The 25,458-nt window shown below is 35.0% G+C and overlaps 2 protein-coding genes across 3 annotated transcripts in view; both read right to left on the reverse strand.

Moving 5' to 3' along the window:
- Positions 1–25,458, reverse strand: part of LOC144956890 (uncharacterized) — a 602,990-nt gene that overhangs the window by 394,066 nt on the left and 183,466 nt on the right. The window lies entirely within an intron of this gene.
- Positions 498–16,238, reverse strand: LOC144956620 (uncharacterized). 2 transcript variants are annotated; one of them, XM_078887242.1, is made up of 2 exons: positions 15,795–15,932; positions 498–4,399 (listed from the first exon to the last, which is right to left on the reverse strand). In XM_078887242.1, exons 1-2 carry the CDS (start codon positions 15,801–15,803, stop codon positions 3,677–3,679), a joined length of 732 nt encoding a protein of 243 aa, XP_078743368.1. In that variant the 5' UTR covers positions 15,804–15,932; the 3' UTR covers positions 498–3,676. The 2 variants fall into 2 exon arrangements, with proteins under 2 accessions (XP_078743368.1, XP_078743369.1); XM_078887243.1 differs by lacking the exon at positions 498–4,399 and adding an exon at positions 7,812–11,933 and having other exon boundaries at positions 15,795–16,238.

Raw genomic sequence — 25,458 nt, forward strand, 5'->3', positions numbered from 1 at the left:
CTCTCTGTCTCTCTCTGTCTCTATGTGTGTCTCTCTCTCTGACTCTCTCTCTGACACTCTCTATCTGTCTCTCCCTGTGACTCTCTATGTGTCTCTCTGTTTCTCTCTCTCTCTCTCTCTCCCTCCCTTTTTGTCTACCATGCTACCAAGATATGGAAGGCTTCGACTCCATCAATGGGATTGCCATCGACCACTAGTTTATTGATATTAGTAACATATATTTTCGATATTTCATTATTTTGAAATGATATTCAGTCCTGTACTGTAGGAAATATATTGTAGTCCATTCGTTTTGTCTTGAATTTGTTTGAAATTGTGTGGTAGAAATGCTAGGTCATCAGCAAGGTCATGATCACTACATAAACACACACACACATGCATACACACACACACACACACACACACACACACATATATATATATATATATATATATAATATATATATATATATATATATATAACTTTAATCAAGTGAATTAAATAAACACCTTTTAAATTGGATATGATAAAAAGATTTATTATGATAAGAATAATTTAAATCAATGGGCCCCAATATGAATTGCATGGCTTAAATAAAATTGCAGCTGAAAAGCAGACAGAAAAGGGTTTCTATCGACGTTGACATATTTGCAGCTCTGACATCCCAACAAAATTATGGGCCTAATTTAATTTTGTTGTATTGGACAATATTTTGGTTTTTTATCATTTTTAGATTTCGATTACAACACACACCCCGAAATTAATGTGATTATCAACTCTGCAAATAAATGCACGTATGTTTCAATCTAATTACCTACGAAATATAACTCGTCACAAGCATCTCTCTTTTTAGTTGCGACTTTTAAAATGTATTCCATTAGAAAAAAAAAACAAACCAAGCAAGAGTAAAATTGAAAGTAAATAAATTATTAATAATTATGCCCTTCCTCCACGGCATTATAAGATACTGTAACCAAGGCATTCCATGAAGATAGATAATCCATCAAACAGGATTTCTGATGTCAACAGGAATTATCCATGTTGTCAAAGTGAGCAAATTGGGGGTTAATAAATCTTTCCCAAGGAAAAAAACGAAAGTGCCTGAAACGGGGCTCGGAACCAGAATCTTCCGGATCACAGTGTAATGCCTTGACCACTCGACCACTTTGCTCACCACGGAACAAAACAACCTCATACAGTATTTGCATTATTAATAACATTGAATGTAGATAAGACAAAAAAATAGAATAGTTTGTCGTCACGAAATTTTACAATAAATGATAGCGATAGAAATAATAATGACGGTGATAATAATAAAAAAATAACTTTTTAACATCAGTACAACCTTTATCTTTACTTGCAAAATCAAAAAAATAATCAAATATGTTGTTGACAAGGAATATCAACAGGTTATAAAAGATAATTGTTATAATCAACACGTCTAAAGTTAAAATAGTTTTAAAATAGTCTATATTGATACATTCATGAATAAAGGAAATTATATCAAATTATTATATAAGAATTAAAATATTAAATATAATTTAAGAATGAAAATGTACACTCCAATTTGCCGAAAAATGGGCGCAAGAATGAAATAAAAATGTCATCAATGTGAAACCAACCATCAAAACTATGTTTGTACTTGTACAATTTCAAAACTTCAAATGTTGACATTTGATATTAGGATATTTCAATGATATAATATTGACAGAATTGATAATGGCTATTGATGGCCAACCAATCAAATCCTTGCACTATATATGAAGCATTTTTTCCGGATGGAAGAATGACATTTTTTAAAGTAATCGTATAAAAGACCATGAGCATTTATAAAGTGCATTGTCCACTTAACGGACTCTATGCGCTTTTTAAGGGTACCCTAGTAAACAGCAATACTTCACATTCATGACGAAACATGAAGTCTGTTGGTCAATATTACAGTTTTATAGAGACAACGCTGTTAACAGCCAGGTAGTCATTTTACACCTGTGTAGAGTGAGAACTTGTGAGTAAAGAAACCTTCCGGTCTTTGGGCGTGTGTCATGTGACGAGTCCACAAAGCTGAATAAAAACAAAAACAAATAGAAACCAATAATAATGATAAAAAGAAATTGCATTATTCATTACAATCTACGCTATAAGAAATCATTAAAAGGTTTTATAAGGAAAAGTGGATTGCAAATGATATAATGTGTAACAGAACAACTGATTTTTACTAAATGATTCTGTTTTAACTTATCTTTTCATCAACAACCCGATGAAATAACATTTCATTACTCTACTATTTCGGGAATGCCAACTGTATGTGTCTTCCTATAACATTCTAACATCGGACATATAAAACGTCGACATTGAAATTATTATGTCCACACCAATAATAAAGATAAATCTACCGAAATTTTCTTTTCTTTACTGCCTATTTCAGAAAAAAAAATAACCCTAGCGCCAGATGCAGTTCAGCTCCGTCAAGTGAACATAGGGGCAGAGTTCCTTTCTCAGAGGAACACGAAGTACTTATAACAGGGCCATGACCCTGGGTCGCCAAGATGCATCTGCAATGCAGTGCCTCCTCGATCATATCACGATTCCACCTCAAATTCACCTGTTCATGGATTGTTGAAGATGCGAAATATGAGTTTCACAATTCACAGAATCGGACTCTTCGGATAATTTTTTTAAAAACGAATGGTTCCTCAACTTGGTCTTTTTATGGGAGGTCTAGCTTAGCTATTGTCGAAACATTGTGCAAACTTCTAAGATATCATGACAAGCTTTCACCATTTCATTTCTGTCAAGGTCTTCCACTTTTGTTTGATGTGATGAAAACGATGGACATTACTCGTGTCTATAAATCTTTCATTGAACTTGAAAAATGTTGTATATTTTCCCTTTGCAAATACCAGGGGCAGTACTTCCGGCCAAATCCTCATCGAAGTAAAACAGCCATTTTCCTTTGCTTCATCAGATCACGAACTACTATTTTTCATGGCATTTTTGGAATACAAATCCTATTCTTCATCACTTCAAGTTCTCAAAGAGTTCGATGAGTTAATTTTTACATCAATTTGAAAGGGGGCATATTGGTAACAGACAGAAAAAAGGACTCGAACGACAAGAATCAATAATTCAACTAAAATTAAGATACAATTTATTGTTTTAGAAGTATCGTGAGCTGCATAAGATCTAACACTTTATGTTGCGCGTTCCGTTTTAAACATTTGCTAGAAGGTAAAGAAAATTCGAGATTAATAATTAAAATCGAAATTAAAAAGACGGGCTTGTCACATGTGGATAAATGTTTCTGTGATTGGAAAATGTGAAGGACATCTTATAACATGTTTAACATCTGAGTAATCCAAATTTATGATCTTAATTGTTTTTACTTTTTTTTTCGTAAAACAGTTTGCAAGACTAAAATGAAACACATTGAATAGTAAATACTATAAAAAAAGCTTTAAGCAATAGATTAATTAACGGATATACAATAGGGTAGAAAATATATCGACGTGTTCTATATATACAAAGATACTGAATTTTAACCAAATGAAATGTTATTATTGCAGATGTTGAGAAATGAAAATATCACCGAACTATTCTAGTTTACACCCCAAAAAAAATTAAAATTGAAATAAAGGAAACAATTCAATTTTGAAAGTGAAATATTTGAAGTTCAGAATTACTCCATTTGATTTGGTTTCAAAAGAAATTTAACACATAAGACACTACTTTTTGCCATTGATGTCGGATAAACAAAAACACTGATGATTGGCCACTTTTCTGAATGGAATGTTCTTTAAAATAATATTGTTTTGTTTTAATATTTTTTACTACTTCGATTAATTGTTTTCGTTGCTTGTCCAAAGTTGTTGTGTCGTCCGTCACGTTATTAAAGAGAACGCATCGAAAACTGCATTCTTCAAAGACCGCTCCCATTGGTCCTCTTTGTTCCTCACACCATTGTATAAAAGTTGTGTCAGTTCCTTCTACGTCAGAGTTGAAATTATCCCCATTTGTCACCAATACAACGCCGTGGGTTCTCAAACAATTTTTATCTTTTAAAACGTTCTTCAGGATTTGGATTGTTTGGACATCTTCTTGACCAAACCTGGGACCGTAGGATAACACTAACACCAGGGCGTGAAATCCCTCATGGAAAGTTTCGAACGCTTTTTGGACTTCTTCCTGAAATCTTTTGATATTTTCTTCTTCAGATGCAACGTTTGTGCTAAATAAGCCCGGCGTGTCCACAACATTGATATGACAACCTTCAAATGTGCATTCTTCCACCTGGCTAATGTCTGTCACGGTCTTCCATCCACCAAGTATTTTAATGCCTTTCTTCATGACGATGGACTTCAGCGTCGCACTTTTACCACGTCCCGACATGCCGAGCAGAAGAAGATTCACTTTTGATGAAATCTGAAGAATAATTTATTGAATAAAAATCCATTTGGAGACATCGAATAGTTTGGAAACTTCGAAATCATTTAAAGTGAATTTGAGACAATAAACCTGTATGACATGATACTTTGACCGCCTTGGTTGATTCGAAGGATAATTTATCAGGTGGTCACACACAAAAAACGCGTCGCTTTTTGTCAGCCTGTATCTCCTAGACTCTTCATTGAATTTCTTTTAAATTCAAAACGCAAATAAAACCAATCTTTTAACGCAGACTGTAAAATTTTTATGAATATGAATTGAGGAACAAAAAAGATATAGTGATATTAAAAAAAAACTGTTCATATTAATAACATTTTGACAGCCTTCTTATTCAGATTTGTTATATGTTTTTTTTTATTTGACAGAAATCTAATGAATAGTCTTAGAGGTGTAAAGAACGCTGCGTTTTTGTGTGACCTCGTGATTTTTCACCATCAAAACATGAAAACATTGTTGGTAAATATGCAAAAGTGATGTTAAGCTTCTAGTAGCTGTGGACTGCAAAACGTAATGAACAAACATTGAAGATAACAGCTTCAAAGAGGAACATTTCGGGGTCAAACTCCCTCTTCAGCCAATAACAAAAACAGTAATGTGTCACTTAAAATTCAAACAATCGGCAGAGAAGTATTTTGTACGTCTTCCCCGTAACTATTACACTCAGTCTTGAGGGTCCTCAAAATGGTCTTAAATGTGAGCAATTCTCATATAATATTATACGCTCAGATAAGTCCTGAGATAGCTTATCAGTCCATCATTTATATGGATTTTTACAAAAACCGTGGGCATCCGAGGTTTTAAAATTTTTGATAAGAAAAATCTTCAAAATATCCGTACATTCATAATTAGTATTTGAAAATTGTCAACCAAATGGTATAAAAGTGGAGTTCAAAAATGATAGAGAAAAAATGAAGCAGAGAGCCGAGGAAGCGTTTGGCAAGTTAACAATTTTGGAATGTTTCTTCACAAAGTTAGATGAGCGTTTTGATGAACCGTTAGTTATGTAGGTAATGTAAAGTAATGTATAAATTTCACTTCTAGACTTTATTAAACGTTGTTAGGATATACTTGATCATTTTATGAAAGGGTAAAAAACATTGCCTGATGTTGAATTTAAGAAAATCAGAACTCGAAGAAATTATATCAATAATAAATGTGATTCTTTAGAGATCCCTCGTGATAAAGACAGATTAAAAATCAAAACATTTATTCCTGTGTTTGATACATTAGAATCAGATCTGACAGAATATTCCTCAATAAACACTGATGCTATAAAAATTCTTTCATTCTTGGCAATTAAAAAAAAAAGAAGCCGTGAAGAATTTAGCAAACTTTATGCCTAACATCTTGAGGATGTGGAGCTGAATCCTGTAGAAGCGGTGAAGCATTTTCATGATTATGTCAGACAAAGTTAAACCACTTGTTCAGCTAAAAATGACAATAATCTCACATCAGGATCTTTATTGTGAATATTTAATGAGATTGTTTTTTAGTAAAATGTTTGCAAATTGCTCCGGAATAAGATCTTTTTCTCAGCTATGAGGATAAATAATGAATTTGGAACAATAATGGCTCAAGACAAATTATGTACCCCCAGTCTAATGTACATAGAAAGTGATAAACTACGCTGTTTATATGTGACCTCATTAGTGGCTTTGCTCTGGCAAAAGGGGGAAAATGATATTTTTGGAATATAACGTAATGTTTAGTACTTAGAGGCACGGGGCAAACCAAGGAAGTCCTGAGGAAATGTGGAGGCAACAACTGGCAAAAAGATAATCGACTGCTCAGTAATGACCCTTGAGCGTGAAGAATGGCGTTCCGAGACATTCAACCTCTGTAGGGAGACGGAACTCAGGTAAGGTAAATATTGAAAAAATGTATTTTCAGTTGAAAATTTAATATCTTTCTGTCTATGTACTTCTTACTTGTATTTCAGTCTAGATATCCTCAAATAATATTTGCAGTGCCATATATTATATGAAGTTACAAAGGAAACCATGTCTCAAATAACTAAAGGTCTCTTTAAGTCTAAATCCAGCACTGTTCTGTTGTATAATCCTTATAGCTTTTAGTTCTTTTAACATCAATCCGCATTGTAGTTCTTTTTTTTTAGATATATAGATAATTCAGGAATGTTTCTTGGATCACTGCTGTATTCAGCGTGAAAGATTATTTCGTTTTGATTTGGTTGGTCTTTAGTTGATGAAATCCTTTAAACTTACAAACATTATTATAATTTGTTTATCAATACTTAAACATCATCCTAGTTTGCTCAGAAAAATGACCAAAAGTATGAACTTATTACTTTTTGAACATAGCTCCAATAGCTGTTGTCTTCAGTCTCCTTGTCCAGATCTGTCTGCATGTCTGAAATACGACCTATTGCTTTGTTCTCGTCAGTATTGTCAAGCTCTTTCATACATGAGGAGATATTCTCTTTTTGGCCAGGAGCAATCAACTTTTTGTCAACAATTTCCGATCTGAATTTTAAAAGGTCTTCTTTCAATGATCCTATTTTCTCTTTCCTATCACTCTTGGGCTTTGTGGAAAGATTGGCCAGATTGGCCTTAAACAAACCAAGATTACGTGAAATGTTTTCTTTGTCAGCGATACGTTGTCTGCCATTTTCAAATTTTTCTTTGCTTTCGTCAGGTCCATTATATTCAGAAACTTTTGGAATGTAGCCGTCTCGTTTTAAATCCATTCCATAAATGGCATCCATTTGCTCAAACAGTTGAGCCTATCTTTTTACACCACTCTTCTTGGTATTATCAAACAAAATACACCGACCACCACACAATTCCAATACTTGTCCGTACCCAGGTTGCAGTATCTCCTTGACTGATGCATTTTTTCCATAGTCGCGTTCAAAATTGTCTCCATAAGTGAAAACTGCCACACCACGCTTTTGAAAAGCATCATCGCCTAAAAAACTCAAGATTTCCTTGAGGGAATCTTTTAGTTCCTTACTCAATCTTTGCGTGTATGACACGACGGAGAGCACTGCATGGAATCCGTTTGGAAATGCGGCTATGGCCTTAGTTAAGGCATCCTCGGTGGTTTCATCGGTCTCTCCAAACCCAGGAATATCCACAACCTTGATCATGCGATCATTCAGAGTGGTATTTCCACGTGGTATTCTTTCGTTACAGAACAACCATCGCCACGTGACACAAATTCTTTTCGTCCGAGCACTTAATTGAAATCAGCAAACATGACGCACTTCTGTAATTTGTATGTCCACTTTTAGAATTGATCAATGCCACAACTCTTTGCCACATGATGATGTTGGCTGATTGACTGTTTCTGAAGGTGGTATATCACCAAATTGTATTTTGTCGCTCGAATAATTCATCGAATTTTGTACAGCTTTCTTGTCTTTTGCTTTTTGTTTTTATGTTATTAGTTTACCTTGTGCGGCTATGTGGTCTTGTGGTATAATTCGCTTTCGAATCGGAAGGTCATGAGATCGAGCATGGATCTTCGCATAGCTGAGTCCTTGGAAAAGGCTCTTTACTCACATTCTATCACCGTGCTCAGGAGTAAAATGGGTACCTGAGTAAACAGCGTTGTCCTGTCGGAAAAAATTGTAATATCGCCAAACAGGCATCATGTCTCGAACTACATGTTATGTGTTGCTGGTGGTCAGGGACCCTTTGTAAAGCGCTTTGAGCACATTTAATGGATATTGCTCTCTATTTAAAAGCTCAGGTTTTTTTTTCATAAAATCCCACATGTTATGCGCAATGGAATTCATGTCGGGTTTCACGGCTGGCCATTGGTTCATCACCCTTACATTTTAATCGTTTAGGAAAACAGATATTTGTCCAGTCTATGTGCCGAGGCGTTATCAAACTGGAATACAATCATTTCATTATTCTGATTCCGAATAAACAGGACGACCAATGATTCAAGAATACCACTGATGTATAAGTCTGAGTTGAATTAAATGGTTGATACGTATTATCTCAGTTTTTTCTACCACCAATTATGACTCTCCACACCAGATAACAGATCTATGTGCTCGATAGTTACTTCAATTATGTTTGGTCATTAAAATAGTCACCTGGACGTCGATAGCATGAAGTTCGTTTGTCTCTAGAATTAACTTCAAAAAAGCAATTCGTCTGTAAATAAAATCCCGTCCCACATATTCATCCCAGTCCTGGAGTACACGTGCCCATCTCAGTCGAGCAACTTTGTGCAAAGGGGTCACCTTTGGTCGAACTAAGTGTTTGTGACATTTCAATCTACGCTGAGCGTGAATTTTTGGTGCGACGCTTATTTGAAATAAATATCTGAAATATTTTTGGTGCACATCTACAACATGCAACTGTTGGCCGTCCGCATCAGCTCCTCAATTATGACAAATAAACGCATGATGTATGTCAACAGAAATAAAAATTTGTCAACTTTTTCTTAAGATATATGCCAGGTACTAATTTGTATTTCCCTTATGTGAGATAATGGCAAAGTCAAACTGCCTCGTTTCCTTGTAAATGACTATATAATACTGAATTCTCTTCCTACAAAAACAGCAAATATTAAATTATGGTAAAATTGCTTTCCTTTTTTTATATAATATATCTAAGAGAATTTCTAGTATTTTTAAAGGAAAACATTTAACATAATCTTAATGTAGACCACTAAGTTTTAAAGGAAATCCCCGACTTATTTTGATTGAACTTTAACACAACTTATTGGTGTAAATTTTGTATTTTCATAAGTTCTAGCAAAATGCTTTGCTACGATAAACCTTAAAAGCTAAGAATAAATATATAAAGACTCGCTACTAACATTAATACGTGTTTAAATCAAATTGAAGTGAAATGAAGCATGTGCACCCCAATGCTTTGTTTTCTATGTTCCATCGATCGCACCATAATGTGGACAATGCTCGTTAGTCCCTTGCCGCTTGATATGATCAAAATCACAGTAATCCTAGTTGTTTTACGTACCATGCGTCCCGTATGTATCTCCTGGTAGGGGACTTTCGTAAGGAGTGACGCTAGCTTGCCTATGCATTGTCAGCCATATATTCCATATTACCGAAGTAAAAATAAAACCAAATTGCATATTTTATAAAAGCCAATTTCAACAGAACCAAATTAAGTGACGTATACTCTAGAAGGATGCATATCTCAAAAATTGGCCCCAAAAAAAAGGTCGTAATTAAAGTATCGACCGACTGCAATGATCAATGACCCTCATTTTGGCAAAACTCGCAATGTCCCAGGTTAGAGAGTTATTGCCAGGATGAGGGTCATTTCAATTAACTTAAACGGTTCCCAATTCCCGAAGAAGAAATCTAGGTGATTGTGTAGACGGATTTAATTTAAAGTAGATGGAATATAATGTGCTATCTAAAAGAAATGGTGCATGTTTTTGGAGTTAGTATTATACACATCCGTTTGTTGGCAGTGATCACAGAGCGCAGCGCTCAACAAAACCTTTAGTTTTGACACAGATTCCATCACAGCAAAACACACACACAAACACACACACACGCATACACACACACACACACACACACACGTATGGATGGAGAGACGGAGGAGGAGGAGGAGGAGAGAGAGAGAGGAATAGAGGGACTGGGAGAGAGACAGATAAAGAAAGAAGGTGAAGGAAGTGAGAGAGGTAGTGTCAAAGGATATACAAAGGGAGCTTAGACACTTAACTCGATTGTGACGGATAACTCGATTTTTTTCTCAGATCCCTGCGTCATCGTGTTATCCGTCGTCCACTGTAACACTTTTCTACAAAGCACATTCAATTATAAGCATGGGACAATCGATTTATTTTAAGGTCTATTCTACGTTAAGCCATTGACTTCAATAGATTTGTACAACTTGCAGCTGACTTTGGAACACTTTTAACGGGAATGGGAAATAGTTTTCGTCAGAAAGTATCTAAACCTAAATCAAAATTGTGCAGGATTCTTCAATTAAACAGTTAAGCTTCTCTTCCATCGGCTGAGACAGGTTGATTTTCTTCACGAAATCTTTGATGTAACATATCAAAAGCTTTTGTCGAAATGAATCCATTTGTATTGTCCGTCGGAATTTGGATCAGTTCCCATAATCTTTTGTACTCAAATAGTTCTCCTTTGAGAATGATTGGGATTCTTCATGATAGTTCTTCTGTGAATTACTCTCTTGAGTATCATACAGGTGCTCTTCCTGATCTATATCCATCACTGTTAGGTGGTTGGCTGGTCAAATAATATGGATGAGTGCTAGATAAAAACATATGGTAGGACAACTAGGTGATTTATAGGAATTTATAGCATATAATATAGTTATAGGGGAATATTTATAATTTTGTAATGAGGGTGTACCAGACTTCTTGAAAATGTTGCCGTTAAAAAGTGCGCCACAGTTGTGTTATGAATCTGTTTACTTTTCAAAGAAATATTTCCTCAGCATACCTATACCGATTGGAACAACTTTGTCTGAGATAAAGTTAAAAACACTTTGCCAGAATGTATTGCCTGTAGTCTCTTCATCCAGATCTTGCTGCACGTTTGAAATCATGCGTCTTGCTTCATTTTCGTGACTAGATTTTAGACCTCCTTTGACCATTTCATCGAGCAATTTCTGGAATGATGTGAGTTTCTCAATCAAGTCATAAGAAACGATATTTAGCTTGTCAATTTTATCGATGATGTTGTCTAATTCACCTCTCAGTTCTGTCGTCCTCTTTATTCTAAAATGGTCCGGCCTTCTTGAAACGTTTGATAATTCGTCTTTTATCAAGCCAAGGTTACATAAAATCTTTTCGACTTCAGCAGTTTGTCTTCTGTCCCTTTCAAATGCTTCATTTTTAGGCCCGTTATATATATATATTTCTGGAATGTAGCGTTCTCCATTTGTCTCCAAATTATCAATGACATTCAGCAATTCAGACAATTGAATCTGCTTTTTGTTTATACTATTGGTCTGGTTGTCAAACAAAACACACCGACCACTGCACATGCTCAATACTTGTCCGTACCCATGTTGCAGCATCTCTTGGAAGTTTGCATTCCTCCCGTGGTCGCGTTCAAAATTGTCCCCATAAGTGAAAACTGCCACACCACGCTTTTTAAAAGCATCATGGCCTAAAAAACTCAAGGTTTTCCTGAGGAACCTTTTAGTTCCTTACTCAATCTTTGCGTATATGCCACGACGAAGAGCACTGCATGGAATCCATTTGGAAATTTGGTAATGGCCTTGGTCAAGGCATTAGCCACTAGTTGGCGTTGACCCTCTTGGGTAGATTCATCGGTGTCGTCGAACCCGGGAATGTCCACAACTTTGATCGTGCGTCCATTGATTTTGGAATATCCCACGTGGTATTCTTTCGTTACAGAACAACCACCGCCACGTGAAACAAATTCTTTTCGTCCGAGTATGGTATTCCCTGTTGCACTTTTTCCATGACCTGTGACTCCCATCAAAAGTAGATCCAACTTGTCATTTTCTTCATTATAAGAAGAAGCCCACGGAGTGGCAGAATAATCATATTTCTGCGGATATATACGAGAGAATAGTGATAGTCGGATTCGGAGAAACGTAAGGTAATTTGTTTAATAATTTTTATATAATTGTCAACCGGTAATATTCTTGAAAAATGCGGCGATGTCCGCCTAAGATCACACCACCTTAGATCCTATTCTGTCGAGGATTCCATTGGCACATAAAGTTACTCTAACATTCCCAACGGCCAAAGTGGGTAACCCACACCGTTATGAGGTCATTGTGTCACTTGGAGATGGGATGAGATTGACGACGACGACGACGACGACGACGACGATGATGATGATGATGATGATGATGATGATGATGATGATGATGATGATGATGATGTGGTGGTGGTGGTGGTGGTGGTGGTAAATGAATTAATTCTCCAAACCACTCGGGCGTTTTACATAGGTAGCCAGCTCATGCACTTAAAGAATCACCCTATTAATTAAAATTAAATTTAATAGAGATCTGCAAATCCTATGATTTCCCCTATACATATTACATGAATATTTTAACAGCAATGGTCAATGGTTGTATAGCTGCCTAAGGATATAACCTTCACAACCTCAGATACTGGCTGTTTGGCATGAATGTGGCCAAGTAGAAGGTCTCTCTCTCTCTCTCTCTCTCTCTCTCTCTCTCTCTCTCTCTCTCTCTCTCTCCCTCTCTTCGAGGCTCAAGTTCGACATGTTTTAAAGAGTTAAAGTAATAACAAAATGATTTCACTATTTTTGTTTAAAGCAGAAAATCACTTTTAAACGTTGAGAAATAATCAAAGATGTTGTTCACGACTGCTCTGTGATAACAGAGTTTAAAGCAGCAAATAACTTTTAAACAGTAGAAGCCATCATAGCGATGTTCTGTAAGGACACTTTGGTGTTTCGAGAATTTAAGAACTTGCGTTTTCACACTTGGCCCGTGACATTCTTTATAATTCATTCTTTGTGTCATTTCCGAAGTGGAAATATCAAGTCGTATTATAAAACTGACCTCGAAGATACAAAAGAGAAGACTGAGACTTGCGGGGCACTGCTGGAGACACAATGAGGAGATTGCAAGCAGTCTTGTGCTATGGGAACCACCTGAGAGAACCAGAAGCAGAGGCAGGCAGAATAAAACATACACTGACTGTCTGCTAGATGACACAGGAATGGACAACACCCGGGAGCTGCGTACACTTATGGAGGACAGGACAGAATGGCGAAGACTTGTGGCTCATGTTGGACGCCCCAAGGGGCGGCCTAAGTAAGTAAATACATTATAAAAATGTTCACCTTGCACGTATTTTTTTTCTTCCTCAAAATGATATCTTATTCTCCCACTAAGAATGCATTGAGAGTATAGTAACAATGAATAGGAGCAGATTTTGATTGTCGAATAATTGGATTAGGAGTCGAATCCAGTCCAATCCAATCCAATCATGAATCATCCACAGCAAGAAATGGTGGCGAACTTTTACCGCATCATTCTTTTTTTCAAAAGAAGGTGCGACTTTATGGTCTAGTGGTATGACACTCGTTTTTTCCTTACAGCCCTTATTCTGTCATGGCAGTTTTTTGCATCGCTTGCGGCCGCGTTGCGGCCGCAAAAAATGGCAAAAAATCGCTGGTTTCCATTGCGGCCGCTAAATTTGCAATCTTTTGCAAATTTTTGCAAAATTTCGAGATTTTGTAAAAAAAAATAAAATAATAATAATAAAAATAATAAAAAATAAATTTAAAAAGATTTAGTGGGGACCAGTGATGATAATCTGGGATTTTAGGATTTTTTCATAAATGTTCCGTTGTTATTGTCATGTCAAACATTTTCCGCTAAGTGGTAGTTCAGGGAGAAAAAAAAATAATATGTCTTCTATCATTTTTTTACACTTCTGCCCAGTTGCACGAATTTTGGTGACACCCCTTTATTTATGACGTTAGTCTAGACACATTCGCTAAATGTCAAAAGTGGCACAAGACGCGTGGTGGCCATGGATGAGAAGATGATCGAAAGGGAAGGGGATGGAGCAAATGGGTGAAACTGTTTATGTACTTTTTAGCTGTCGCATGATAGTACATTTGACGATTTTATAAGTTTTAGAAGCGTGTCTTTTTTTTTCTTCTTCCTCTTTTTTATTTTTGTTTTGTTTTTGTTTTTGTTTGATTGTTCTGAATTTGTTAATAGAATTCATTACAACTTGTGACTAATTATAAAACAATTTTTAAAAAATCAATTCATCAATTCTCTCTCTCACTCTCTCTCTCTCTCTCTCTCTCTCTTTCTCTCTCTCTTTTCTCTCTCGCTTTCTCTCTCTCTCTCTCTCTCTCTCTCTCTTTCTCTCTTTCATCTATATTTCGCTCACAGCCACCCTTCTATCTTCCTATTATGTTTATAGATATCATTTGGTAATAGAGAGATAATAAGTTAGGCTGATCGATTTAAGAAATGATTGTTTAAAAGCTAATTTAAATCTGTTTTGTTGATGGAATACGTTTTGCAATTGATTAAAGATTCTTATTTTTTTTTAAGCTGCATAATCACAAGGTTGCAATTATACAGACACTGGCCGGGTTTGTTATGTAAAAACAAACTCCTGGTCTTTTGGCCAAAAGTTTATCATAATCTCTGGCGCTGATATGACCTAACATTTGTTGCAACTTCCATGAAATCCTTAAAAACAAACAAATACTTTTCTCTATCATGAACTAATTAATGGGTTTTAAGGAATATTAATCGCAAATTTTTGCAAAATTTTTACAAATTTTTTGCAAATTTTGTTGTTTTTAGCTTGCAAAAGTTGGGAATTTTTTTTGCAAAAAACCGCCATGTCAGCCTATTAGTATTTTGTCAGCGAGCAATATCATGTGTGGGTTAGCTAATGAACATTAATCGCAGACAAGAATGTATCTGCACAACAATCTATTATCTTTAAAATCAAAAGGGTTGGCGGGGGGGGGGGGAGGAGTCAACATTTTTCCGTACAGCCCTTATTAGTATTTTGCCGACGAGCACAGAACTCCCGGCAAATCAACGAAATATATATATATATATATATATATATATATATATATATATATATATATATATATATATATATATATAAATTTTTTTACAGATTGAAATGCGAGTAACTTGCAAACATTTGCAGAAGAAAGGGTAAATCTATAAATTGTTGACTCAAATAACTATTTAGAAAATCTACTGAGACACAATTATCGTTCTTCAATTTTACGTTTGGAATCACCCTCTGGACGCCTTGTTTTACCAGAGTCATTTTCGTGCGCCTACATGACTTCATTACGGGATGGATTTTAGTTGTTGATGTCTCAATAGATTTGTCTCGTTTTATGTTTATTTCCTCAATTTAAAATAAACAGGTGCCTGGTCGTAATGTCGGTTATTTCCCCGCAAATATTGCAGGCTGTCATCACCCCATCCTACGCAAAAATTCACTACAATTAAAATCAAACCGTGTTAAGAATGGAAAGCAATGGTGGTGACGACACATCTTCCTCTCTTTCAGTTCTTAAGTTCTAGAAGTGTGTTACCAGTCCCCGAATGAATAGCAATGAATAGATTGTAGATTAAAACAAAAGGTGGGATAACTATTTTAGTATCAGTATGTATGGACAGATTCTTATGATTACTGGGCGTAAAAGAGCGAGGATGGATGATCTTTATTGACGAGCAGTATTTATTTAGACTGGAAAATAAAAAGGCATCGATCTTAAATCAGAAGATCAGTTACACAATTTATGTATCCAGTCTTCCAGATGGCTAGTTTCACACTTCCAAGGAGGTTGAAACCAGTATATTGACATCACAAAATGTTTGCCTATTTACATATACAATTATATTGAGAAGTTATTAAAAAGCCTGCTTACCTCCGCCATGTTAATGTCTGTAAGTCTTTTGGTTACTTCTTGGGTAGACACACATGAAATGAATGCTGCTTCAACGGCTGCTTCATATTTATAACATTATGAGCTGAATGTATCACTACGCGATCTTAATATAGTTTGCTGGAAATAACCAATAAGAATCTCATTTCAAGATCTTATTGCTGTTTGCTGCGCAATGATATAAACCAGGGCGCTACGCCCTTTACTATTGTGACGATCAATCAGCTCACAACATTTCTAATACTGTATAACCCAATAGAAACCATTCATGGCATAAAGGCAGCTTAAATTCCATAAAGGTTCACTAAAACCCCATGGGTGTAAACACTTAACGATGCAAATTTCAAAGTAATCTTCTTTTTCTAGAAAATAAGGATTCTAGTTATTCTTTTATAATGTTATCATTGTTGGGAGGGGAGGGGGAGATGAACTCGATTATCAACAATGATGTTCTTGGAAACCAACAGTGTCAATCAACAAACATGTTTTGTAACATGCCCTTACAGAGAGAACGTCAACATAGCATTGCGCAATGCATCTCTCTTATCAACCGAGGAAATTTATCGTTTGGCTAACATTAAAAAAATGTCATATAGGCCTACATACTTTTATAAAATAAAAATATAACCAATAAAACAATAAAACAATAAATGTTTTGATGAAAAGATTCACGGTGATTCACCAGTTAAATCGTTTCCCAGCGATCTGTTAGTCTGAGTAACCGAACCGTAAAGTCAGTGATGTCACGGCGGGTAATCTTAATCTTGGGTGCATTCCTTATTATTTTTCATTCTTTGCAACACTTTACTGGGAATTTTTTATCACAATAAGTTTATTGGTTATATTTTTATTTTATTAAAATATGTATAAAATAACATTTTTAAAGTGATATCTCATTAACCAAACGACATATTTTATCAGTTGATAAGAAAGACGCATGCATAATACGTTGATGTTGATGTTCTTTCTGTAAGGACATGTTGTATTGCACAATTGAATAGTGCTATGGTACGATGAGCGCTCAAGAGCTAACTCGACTGCATGTATAAACTAAATATGTGATAAATAAGGCCCCCAAAATTTACTAGTTGCTTTAAAAAAAAACAAAAACATTTTTATGTATATATATATATATATATATATATATATATATATATATATATATATATATATATATAATTTTAATATTTACCACAATGTTGGAGTCAGTCTACATCGATGTTTCAGGCCTAATCAGCCATCGTCAGGACTGTGTGTTACATGAGTTTGGTTCAACAAACAACAACAGACAACACGTCAAACTTATGTAACACACAGTCCTGACGATGGCTGATTAGACCTGAAAAATCGATGTAGACTGACTCCAACATTGTGGTAAATATTAAAATAACAATTCGTTCCATTGCTACATGCTACACTATCCGTACTATATTTGTATCAAACACGACTCGACGTATATATATATATATATATATATATATATATATATATATATATATATATTGAATCGTGTTTGATACAAATATGGTACGAAAAGTGCTCGACATGCAGTAATGGAGCGAATTATTATTTAAAATATTTACCACAATGTTTGAGGCAGTCTACATTAATGTTTCAGGCTTAATTTGCCATCGTCAAGACTGAGTTGATTTGTTGACTGTTGACAACAGTCAACAAAACAACTCAGTCCTGACGATGGCAAATTAAGCCTGAAACATTAATGTAGACTGCCTCAAACATTGTGGTAAATATTTTAAATAATATATATATATATATATATATATATATATATATATATATATATATATATAATATACAGCTTTCATTCGGGTCTTCTTGGAGTATTGTGATTCGTGGACACAGCTGACCGGCAACACGCTCAAGAGTCACGAGCCACGATGGATGATGATGATTTATAGCACAAAGCTCGATTGATGATTACTTCAAACAAGGAGCCATATACATAGGGCATACACCGATTTCACTTCCTACATTGAATCAAGGTCTCAAAAAATATCAAATATATTTCGAATCAACAACCGAAGAACTGATTTCAACAACGCAAGGAAACATACGATTTCCTCAGCACCTTACCAACATGGTGAAATTCAAAAGCTAAGAACACTTGCATTGTACAGAGATTTATGGAACCAAATTACTAATTGGATACTAGAAACAGACTGACACACTCGAAGTATCACACACATTCACGGCAGGCGTCCATAGAGACCGCGCAGCCATATTCATTCTCAAATATTTCTTAAATTTTGAGTACTCTAGTCATCTTCATAATGACTATAACGCAGTTCGTGATTTTCACTGTCTTGTCTTGTAAAATATTCAGGCATAAATTATAATTAGAATAATCTCCAACGTGTTTAGCATAACTTATAGTTCATAGTTTGAACATAAATAAATTTATATCTCTGATGAAAGCCAGGTATAAAATCAATTTCAATCGGTTGATAACCTATGATACTATTTGAGCTTGAGATTCAGTTTTTATAAAGCGCAATATCCAGTAGACGTCATCAAAGCGCTTTAAAAAAATGTATCATACCAATAGCAACACAAAACGTACAGAACGTTACATGACGCCTATTAGGCGATATTACATTTTTTTTTAACATAGAAAACGCTGTTAACGGCCATGTTCTCATGTTACTCCTGAGTACGGTGAAAGTGAAAGACTGTGAGTAACGAGCCTTTTCCAAGGACTCAACTATGCGTCGAGCGAGACTCCAACCCAGGACTTTCTGATCCGAAAGCGAATGTCATACCAAAATAACAGATAACTGATATTTAAACATAAACAATCAATATATTGAATGTGGCGTGTACTATTTGCTAAAGATCTGAAAAATGTGTATGAAAGTTCAGGCCATGTGGTCTAGTCGTATGACAGTGGCTATCGGGTGTAAAATGAGTACCTGGCTGTGACGATTCGGGGGCTCCCGGTTAGTTGACAGAGCCAATTAGCCCGAAACGTCAACAAAAGAAAAGAAAAGGAAAAGACTAGGAGGATAGAAAGAGGGAAGTCGTTGATAAGTTCCCTCCTAGCCTGATCAGAGGGAAGAGAAAGAAGGAGAAAGTCCATGTTTCCCGGCCAGACAATGGTAACAACAAAATAAATGGAAATCAAGGTATACGAAAAACGTTGCATTGATAACGGAACTAAATTACATGTGTAACACAATTAAGAACAATACAACTCTACTTATCCATTCATACTTTCTCCTGACATACACGAATAGGGAACAGCACAATAACCAAATGATATAAAACAGGACCTATGGAAAGCGATATTCTGTTCAACTGGACGGAACTAACAAGAACTCCCCTCTGGTTTCCCGCGCTACCCTTGTATAGCATCAGTCTCGAACCCTGATTGGCTAAAAGCTCATTCAAAATGCGTAGCACCATGGGAAGGTCCGGTCAAACCCGGACTCGTTCAGGTGGTGTCCTACCAACCATTGCTAGGGCATAACACTGGCCGTAACAGCGTTGTCTCTGTCTGGAAAAAAATGGTAATATCGCCTAAAATGGCGTTATCTCTCGTTCTACATGCTACATGTTGCTGTTAGGCAGGGATCCATTGTAAAGCGCTTTGAGTACGTTTAGTGGATGGTGCTCTATATAAAAGCTCAAGGTTTTATAAAGGAGCTGACAATTCAAGAGAAAAAATACAATGATAAAAACACGCTGCCTGCTCCCTATTTTCTACTTATTTGCTTATATTATGTGCAGCAGATTGAATGACATATATTGTTCATGATACATGTGCCTTTTAAAAAATAAATTTTGTATTCTTTACAGATGAATAAAAATTTATAAAAGATCCAGCCGAAAACATGTACAAACCTGTATTTTCATTGTGCGACGGGTAGCGAATGGGCAAAGGGGGGGGGGGGGGGGGGGGGGGGGGGGTAGGAGAGGATGCGATTGTAGTCGGAGTCGGAGTGTCGGAAGAGCTGAAGCATAAAAGATCTTTTCATAGAAAATGAAGATATTTGTGTGTGTGTGGGGGGGGGGGGTGCGGAGAGGAGATGGGGAGATATATGTATGAGGATCCATAATTTGTTTTCAAGATATATTATATTCCCCAAGAATATAACACTAAGAAGAAAAAGAACATTAAGGAAAATTTCTTTTTGATTATGCAGATTACATAGAATGACGGAGGATGGTGGGGAGGTGGTCGGGGTGTAAAGATAAACAAAGACTTACACATCGGTTCTCAGACATTTCATTTCCCAAGAATATAGAGAAGCCAGATTATGGAGAGGGAGGATATGGGTTTGATGGATGGGTGGAAGGGGGGGGGGGGAAGAAGAAAAATCTACATATCGGTTCTCAGAAATTATATTTCCCAAGAATATAGATAATCCAAATTACCAGGATTGACCGGGAGGGTGTAGGGTGGGTGCAGTGGTGATGGTGTAAAGAAGTTCAAAAACTAACACATCTGGGGCCATTTTCATGAACGCGGACTAGCGCTTAGTCACTGACTATCTCTGACTTTAGTCAAGGACTTGAAAAAATCGGATTTCATCTGAGCTGAGTTAGTAAGTCCCAGACTAAATTCATGGCACCTTCGGACTAAGTTTAGCCAAGTTTTAGTCATTTGCTGAGATAGGACTTCACACGCTTAGACTGAAACTAGGTACTAGGTTACGTCAAGATAGTAGGTATTTTTAGATGAGAGAGCTTCGAATCGGAAGGAAAATACGTCGGTTACGAATGACAGAGGCAAAAAGTGCTCTGTCGCTATTGACACTAGCTTAAAATAAAACTATAAGATATGTGTAAATCGTCGAAAGCACACATTCTTGTGAGCAAAAACTTTTAAAAAGACTTAATCTAATCGTCCCGTGAGTTGCGAGGGAAGGGAGACTAGAAACCGAAGGATTTGCGTCAAAGAACAACCAAACAAAAATGATTTGAAAGTATAGTGGAGACAAAAGTTATTCTGCTGGCTGTGTAACTGACTGAAATAATGTGATTCATCAGAACACTTATTCTCTTTTGCTTGTTTTGTCTTTTTCTTTTGGTTCAATGTGTTTGAGTTTCATTGAAACTTTCATTGTCTTAAATATAGAGCTTGGATACCATTGTAGTCTAGTAGTCCAAAGTCAATATCACGTGATTTCATTCATAATCACAAAAGTAAGTTAAAATATAAAAAGAGCAAAATATTATTTATACCGGATGTGTTGCTAATTTCCTCTTTGCGTTGACAATATGAAGGTTGATATCTTACTTGCCATCATGTACTAGAGAGCGGGATGTTACCCGCGCAAAACAGCCGAATTAGTCACCGTCCTTACAACGCCCGATCCTAGACGAGAGACAAGCTAGTCCGAGACTAGAAAACGTTCATGAAATCCGATTTTTAGTCATTTGCTTCATTTAGGCTAACAAGTCATTTACTAGACTAGTATATAACCAAATCTTGTCCTCGTTCATGAAAACGGGCCTGTTTATGTTCGTCTATTTGGTCTTGCGGTATGACACTCGCTGATAAATATCAGATTTGATAAATGTTTACACTTCCTCACGCTCTTTAAGATCCAACTCTCAATCACGATCATATGTTCCTAAAAAAATGGATCTAAGACCTATATTGATCGTGCATTTATTCATGCTGCTCCCGCTGTCTGGAATTCTTTACCATTCAGTGTTTGGAGCGTGTTTGTGAATTCCCAGTCATGTTTTAATAATAAATTAAAATCTCATCTTATGAGAAGCTCACTAGATTAAATAAAACATCCTATTTCTTGTAAGATGCACATTTGATACATCAGAACTCTCATGACATAATATTATAATCCTTCATTTGAAATTATTGTTAAATGTCCCGATATGATTTTTATTCAATAATTTATTATAATAATAATAATAATAATAATAATAATAATAAATAATAATAATAATAATAATAATAATAATAATAATATAATAATAATAATAATAATAATAATAGATCTTTATTGTCCATAAATATGGCAATTTGTCATTTAGGTACACTTGTTATAACGTTAAACGATAACTGTAACATTGAACAGATATTTCACTCCTACTTATTTTCTCTCTCTCTCTCTCTCTCTCTCTCTCTCTCTCTCTCTCTCTCTCTCTCTCTCTCTCTCTTATGTTAACAGCTCTTTTTCGTCTCAGTATGCATATGCACGTTTTTGTGCATAATTGTGCCGTTGTGAAGGTGTGCGTGTGTGTGTGCGTGTTTGTGTGTGTGTGTGCGTGTGTGTGCGTGTGAGCCCTTGTGTAAATGGGTGTGTGTAGAAAAATGTTTATAATGATGTTTTACATTTTTTTGTTTCTAGAGCTGTTTTGGCAACGGGATTGGGCGCTATACAAATAAACTTTATTATTATTATTATTATTATTATTATTATTATTATTATTATTATTATTATTATTATTATTATTATTATTTATTATTATTATTATTATTATTTATTTATTTATACATTCATTTATTAGACTCGAAATGAACACAAGATATTGGAGTGATCTATTGACAATGTTTATGCCTGACTGGTTTCTGTTTATCACAACATGTTATCAAGTTTCAATACAGAAAAGGTTTGCTGCTTAACTTAAAGCGCAAAGAAATAAATAACATAATACCACCCCTCTCCACTTCGTCTTTGTAAATAAACCAGTCAAAAATAAGTCATCTTGACCGCTGACCTTCATCTCGCAACGAACTGACTTGTATTGTGTTGGGTCACCATTATTTGTTATGTCAAATAGCCCTCTCCTTACCAGTCATTTTCAGGATTTTCTACAAAACTTCATACCGAACTAACACAAAATATATTTTTATCACTCATACATAAAAGCAGTAAAATTCTTGCCATACATAATTTCTTTAGAAAGAAATGCTCTACAACACACTGTTCATTTTCTTTAAATTAATGTTGTTATGTACGAAAGAAATTTGAATTAGAAAAAGGTTGGTTGTATCGTAACGAATGTGACGATTTTCCTATAGTTGGTAAGGAGATGGTTAAATAATAAAAACAAAGGGGAATTTTCTATAGTATCGAATCGTATCGTTTAAGAGCTAATAGGTTCTAAAATCCTTTAAATGCTCTGTGTAACTTATATGCATAGATACAATTTATCATTTATATATATAGTATTTAATGTCAATTAATTGATAATATTGAGAATTAGATATCTAATACATAAGTAATTGTTATATTCAATATTCGTCGTATAATTTACTCTGTTTACATTCATTTGGCGTGTTCTACTTTGTACATTCGAGAGTTTCAATTAATTGATATACAAAATGCAATTATATCCAATGTCGTGTTAGACTGTTCATCAAAATAAAATAATATGTTTGTAAACTCTTTATCAATGGCATTCTTTAAAATATTAATTGAATTAGAATTTGTTGTCTCACACTTTAGATTATTCCAAATTGTCATAGTTCTTTAAATTATTTTCCTAATAGAAGAATAATTGTCTTTCAACAAATATCTTAAACTGATCTCCCCTAGTGTTAGTAACATGCAAATAATTGTTTTAAAAATCATTATAATCCATATTGTAAGAACTATGCATGAGTCTATATTTATGAATCAGACCACATCTTATTCTACGATATTTTAGTGAAGGCAAATTTAGATACTTTGATCTTTCTAAATAGGATAGATGTCGAATGTGAGGCAAAAGTCTCGTAGTGCGTCTTTGTACGTTCTCAATGTAAACAGACTGTCCCTTAAATAAGGCACTCCAAATATTATTTCATACTCCAGACAAGGTCTTATGATGAGACTCATAAAGTTGGACAAACGATTTTAAATCAAGATATCTAACACATCTGTACATACTTCCTACAAGATTGTTATCTCTTTTTAAACAATCACATAATATATATATATATATAATATATATATATATATATATATATTCATCAAAACACAACTTATTATCAAAAATAATCCCCAAATCCCTTTCTGAGAATGTAGTTGGCATAACAGTCATATTATTGTCTCCTATGTAATAGGAGAATAACGGGTTAGACCTCCCAATGTACAGCATTCTACATTAAGTAAGTAATATTAAAATAAAGCTCCAATTTCCAGATCAATTGTGTTGTGAATCTATATCATTTCATTTTGTAAGATATTTGTATCTAATTTTGGTGCATAAAGTTTGGTGTCATCAGGAAATATGTTGCATTTTGAAGCAATTATATCAGGTAGACCAGTTATATAGATACGAACATTAAATGACCAAGTTCACTGCCCTGAGGAACACCACGAGTTGCGCATATGAAATCAGAAACAACTTTCACCTCCGGCAAGCCATTGTGTACAATCCAGTTATCAATATTATCAGTAAATCCATAACATTTAAGTTTCAAAAATAACCTTGTGTAGCACAGAATCGAACGCTTTCCTGAAATCCAAATATATAACTTCAATAGTGCATTTTTCCTCAATAAATCTTGTAAAATCATCCATTACTTGCAATAACTGAGTTATGCAAGAGCGTCCCTTTCTAATCCATGTTGACAGTTATTTAACAACTGATTAATTTCAAGAAAAGTAACTATTTTCTCTTTAACTATAATCTCTAAGATTTTAAAAAGAATACAGGTTAAACTTATTGGTTTGTACTTTTTTTTAATATTGACATAAGATTTCCAAATTTCCAATCATCAGGGAGTAGACCATTAGAAAGAGATTTGTTATATAAATAGCATACCATTCTTTTAGTGTATTCTTTAAGTAGTTTCAAGCCATTTTAACATCCATCTCAAAATAATTGGACCAATCCAATTCAGCCAAACACTTTCTGCCCTCTTCATAGTTTCCTTTACAATAGTCATAAACTTTCTTTGTATTCATTTAAAAAAAGTTTTCTGGTATGTTTAGACCGATATGCATCATTTTCTAGTAAAACGCAACGTGATCAAAGCGCGTTACAAAAGGTCCCTGACCAACAGCAACACGTAACACATAGAACAAGACAAGACGCCTGTTAAGGGATATTACATTTTTTTCGGACAGAGACAACGCTGTTAACGGCCAGGTACTCATTTTACACCTGAGTGCTGTGAGAGATGTGAGCAAAGAGCCTTTTCCAAGGACTCAACTATGCGCCGAGCGAGGCTATAATCCAGGACTTTCCGATCCTAAAACGAAAGCGAGTGTCATAGCACAAGACCACATCACCGCAAAAAATATATAAATAAAACAATGCATTGTCATTCATTCAAGCGAGGCAGGTTACATAATGTAAAATATGATATGAATAATGATCAGAATACAACCGTGGCAGTGACATGTGCTCGGATTTTTTGATTCTATTGATCCGGGGAAGGAAGAGGATGGGGGTGTGGATTGTATTCTAACAATGTAGTAAACCCCTCTACACATTCGATATAAATTAATCACTGAAATTAGATAAAGTAGTAAAGTAAAATTAATCATGGCAGTCATCTCCTTATACGCCCACTGAATTTTGTTAAAACTCCCTTATCAAATAACATCCGGGTTCTAAACGTAGTATACTTGTCTGAAAGGTAGTATCCATTTTAAAATGTACGTGGCGAACATGAGTTTTAAGAAGTTTTACATTTAGAATCATTCTATAGCTATTTCTTTCT

This window comes from Berghia stephanieae, chromosome 11, assembly GCF_034508935.2.
Source record: "Berghia stephanieae isolate SIO BIC M18660-M18661 chromosome 11, UCSD_Bste_1.3, whole genome shotgun sequence".
Lineage (NCBI taxonomy): Eukaryota > Metazoa > Mollusca > Gastropoda > Nudibranchia > Aeolidiidae > Berghia > Berghia stephanieae.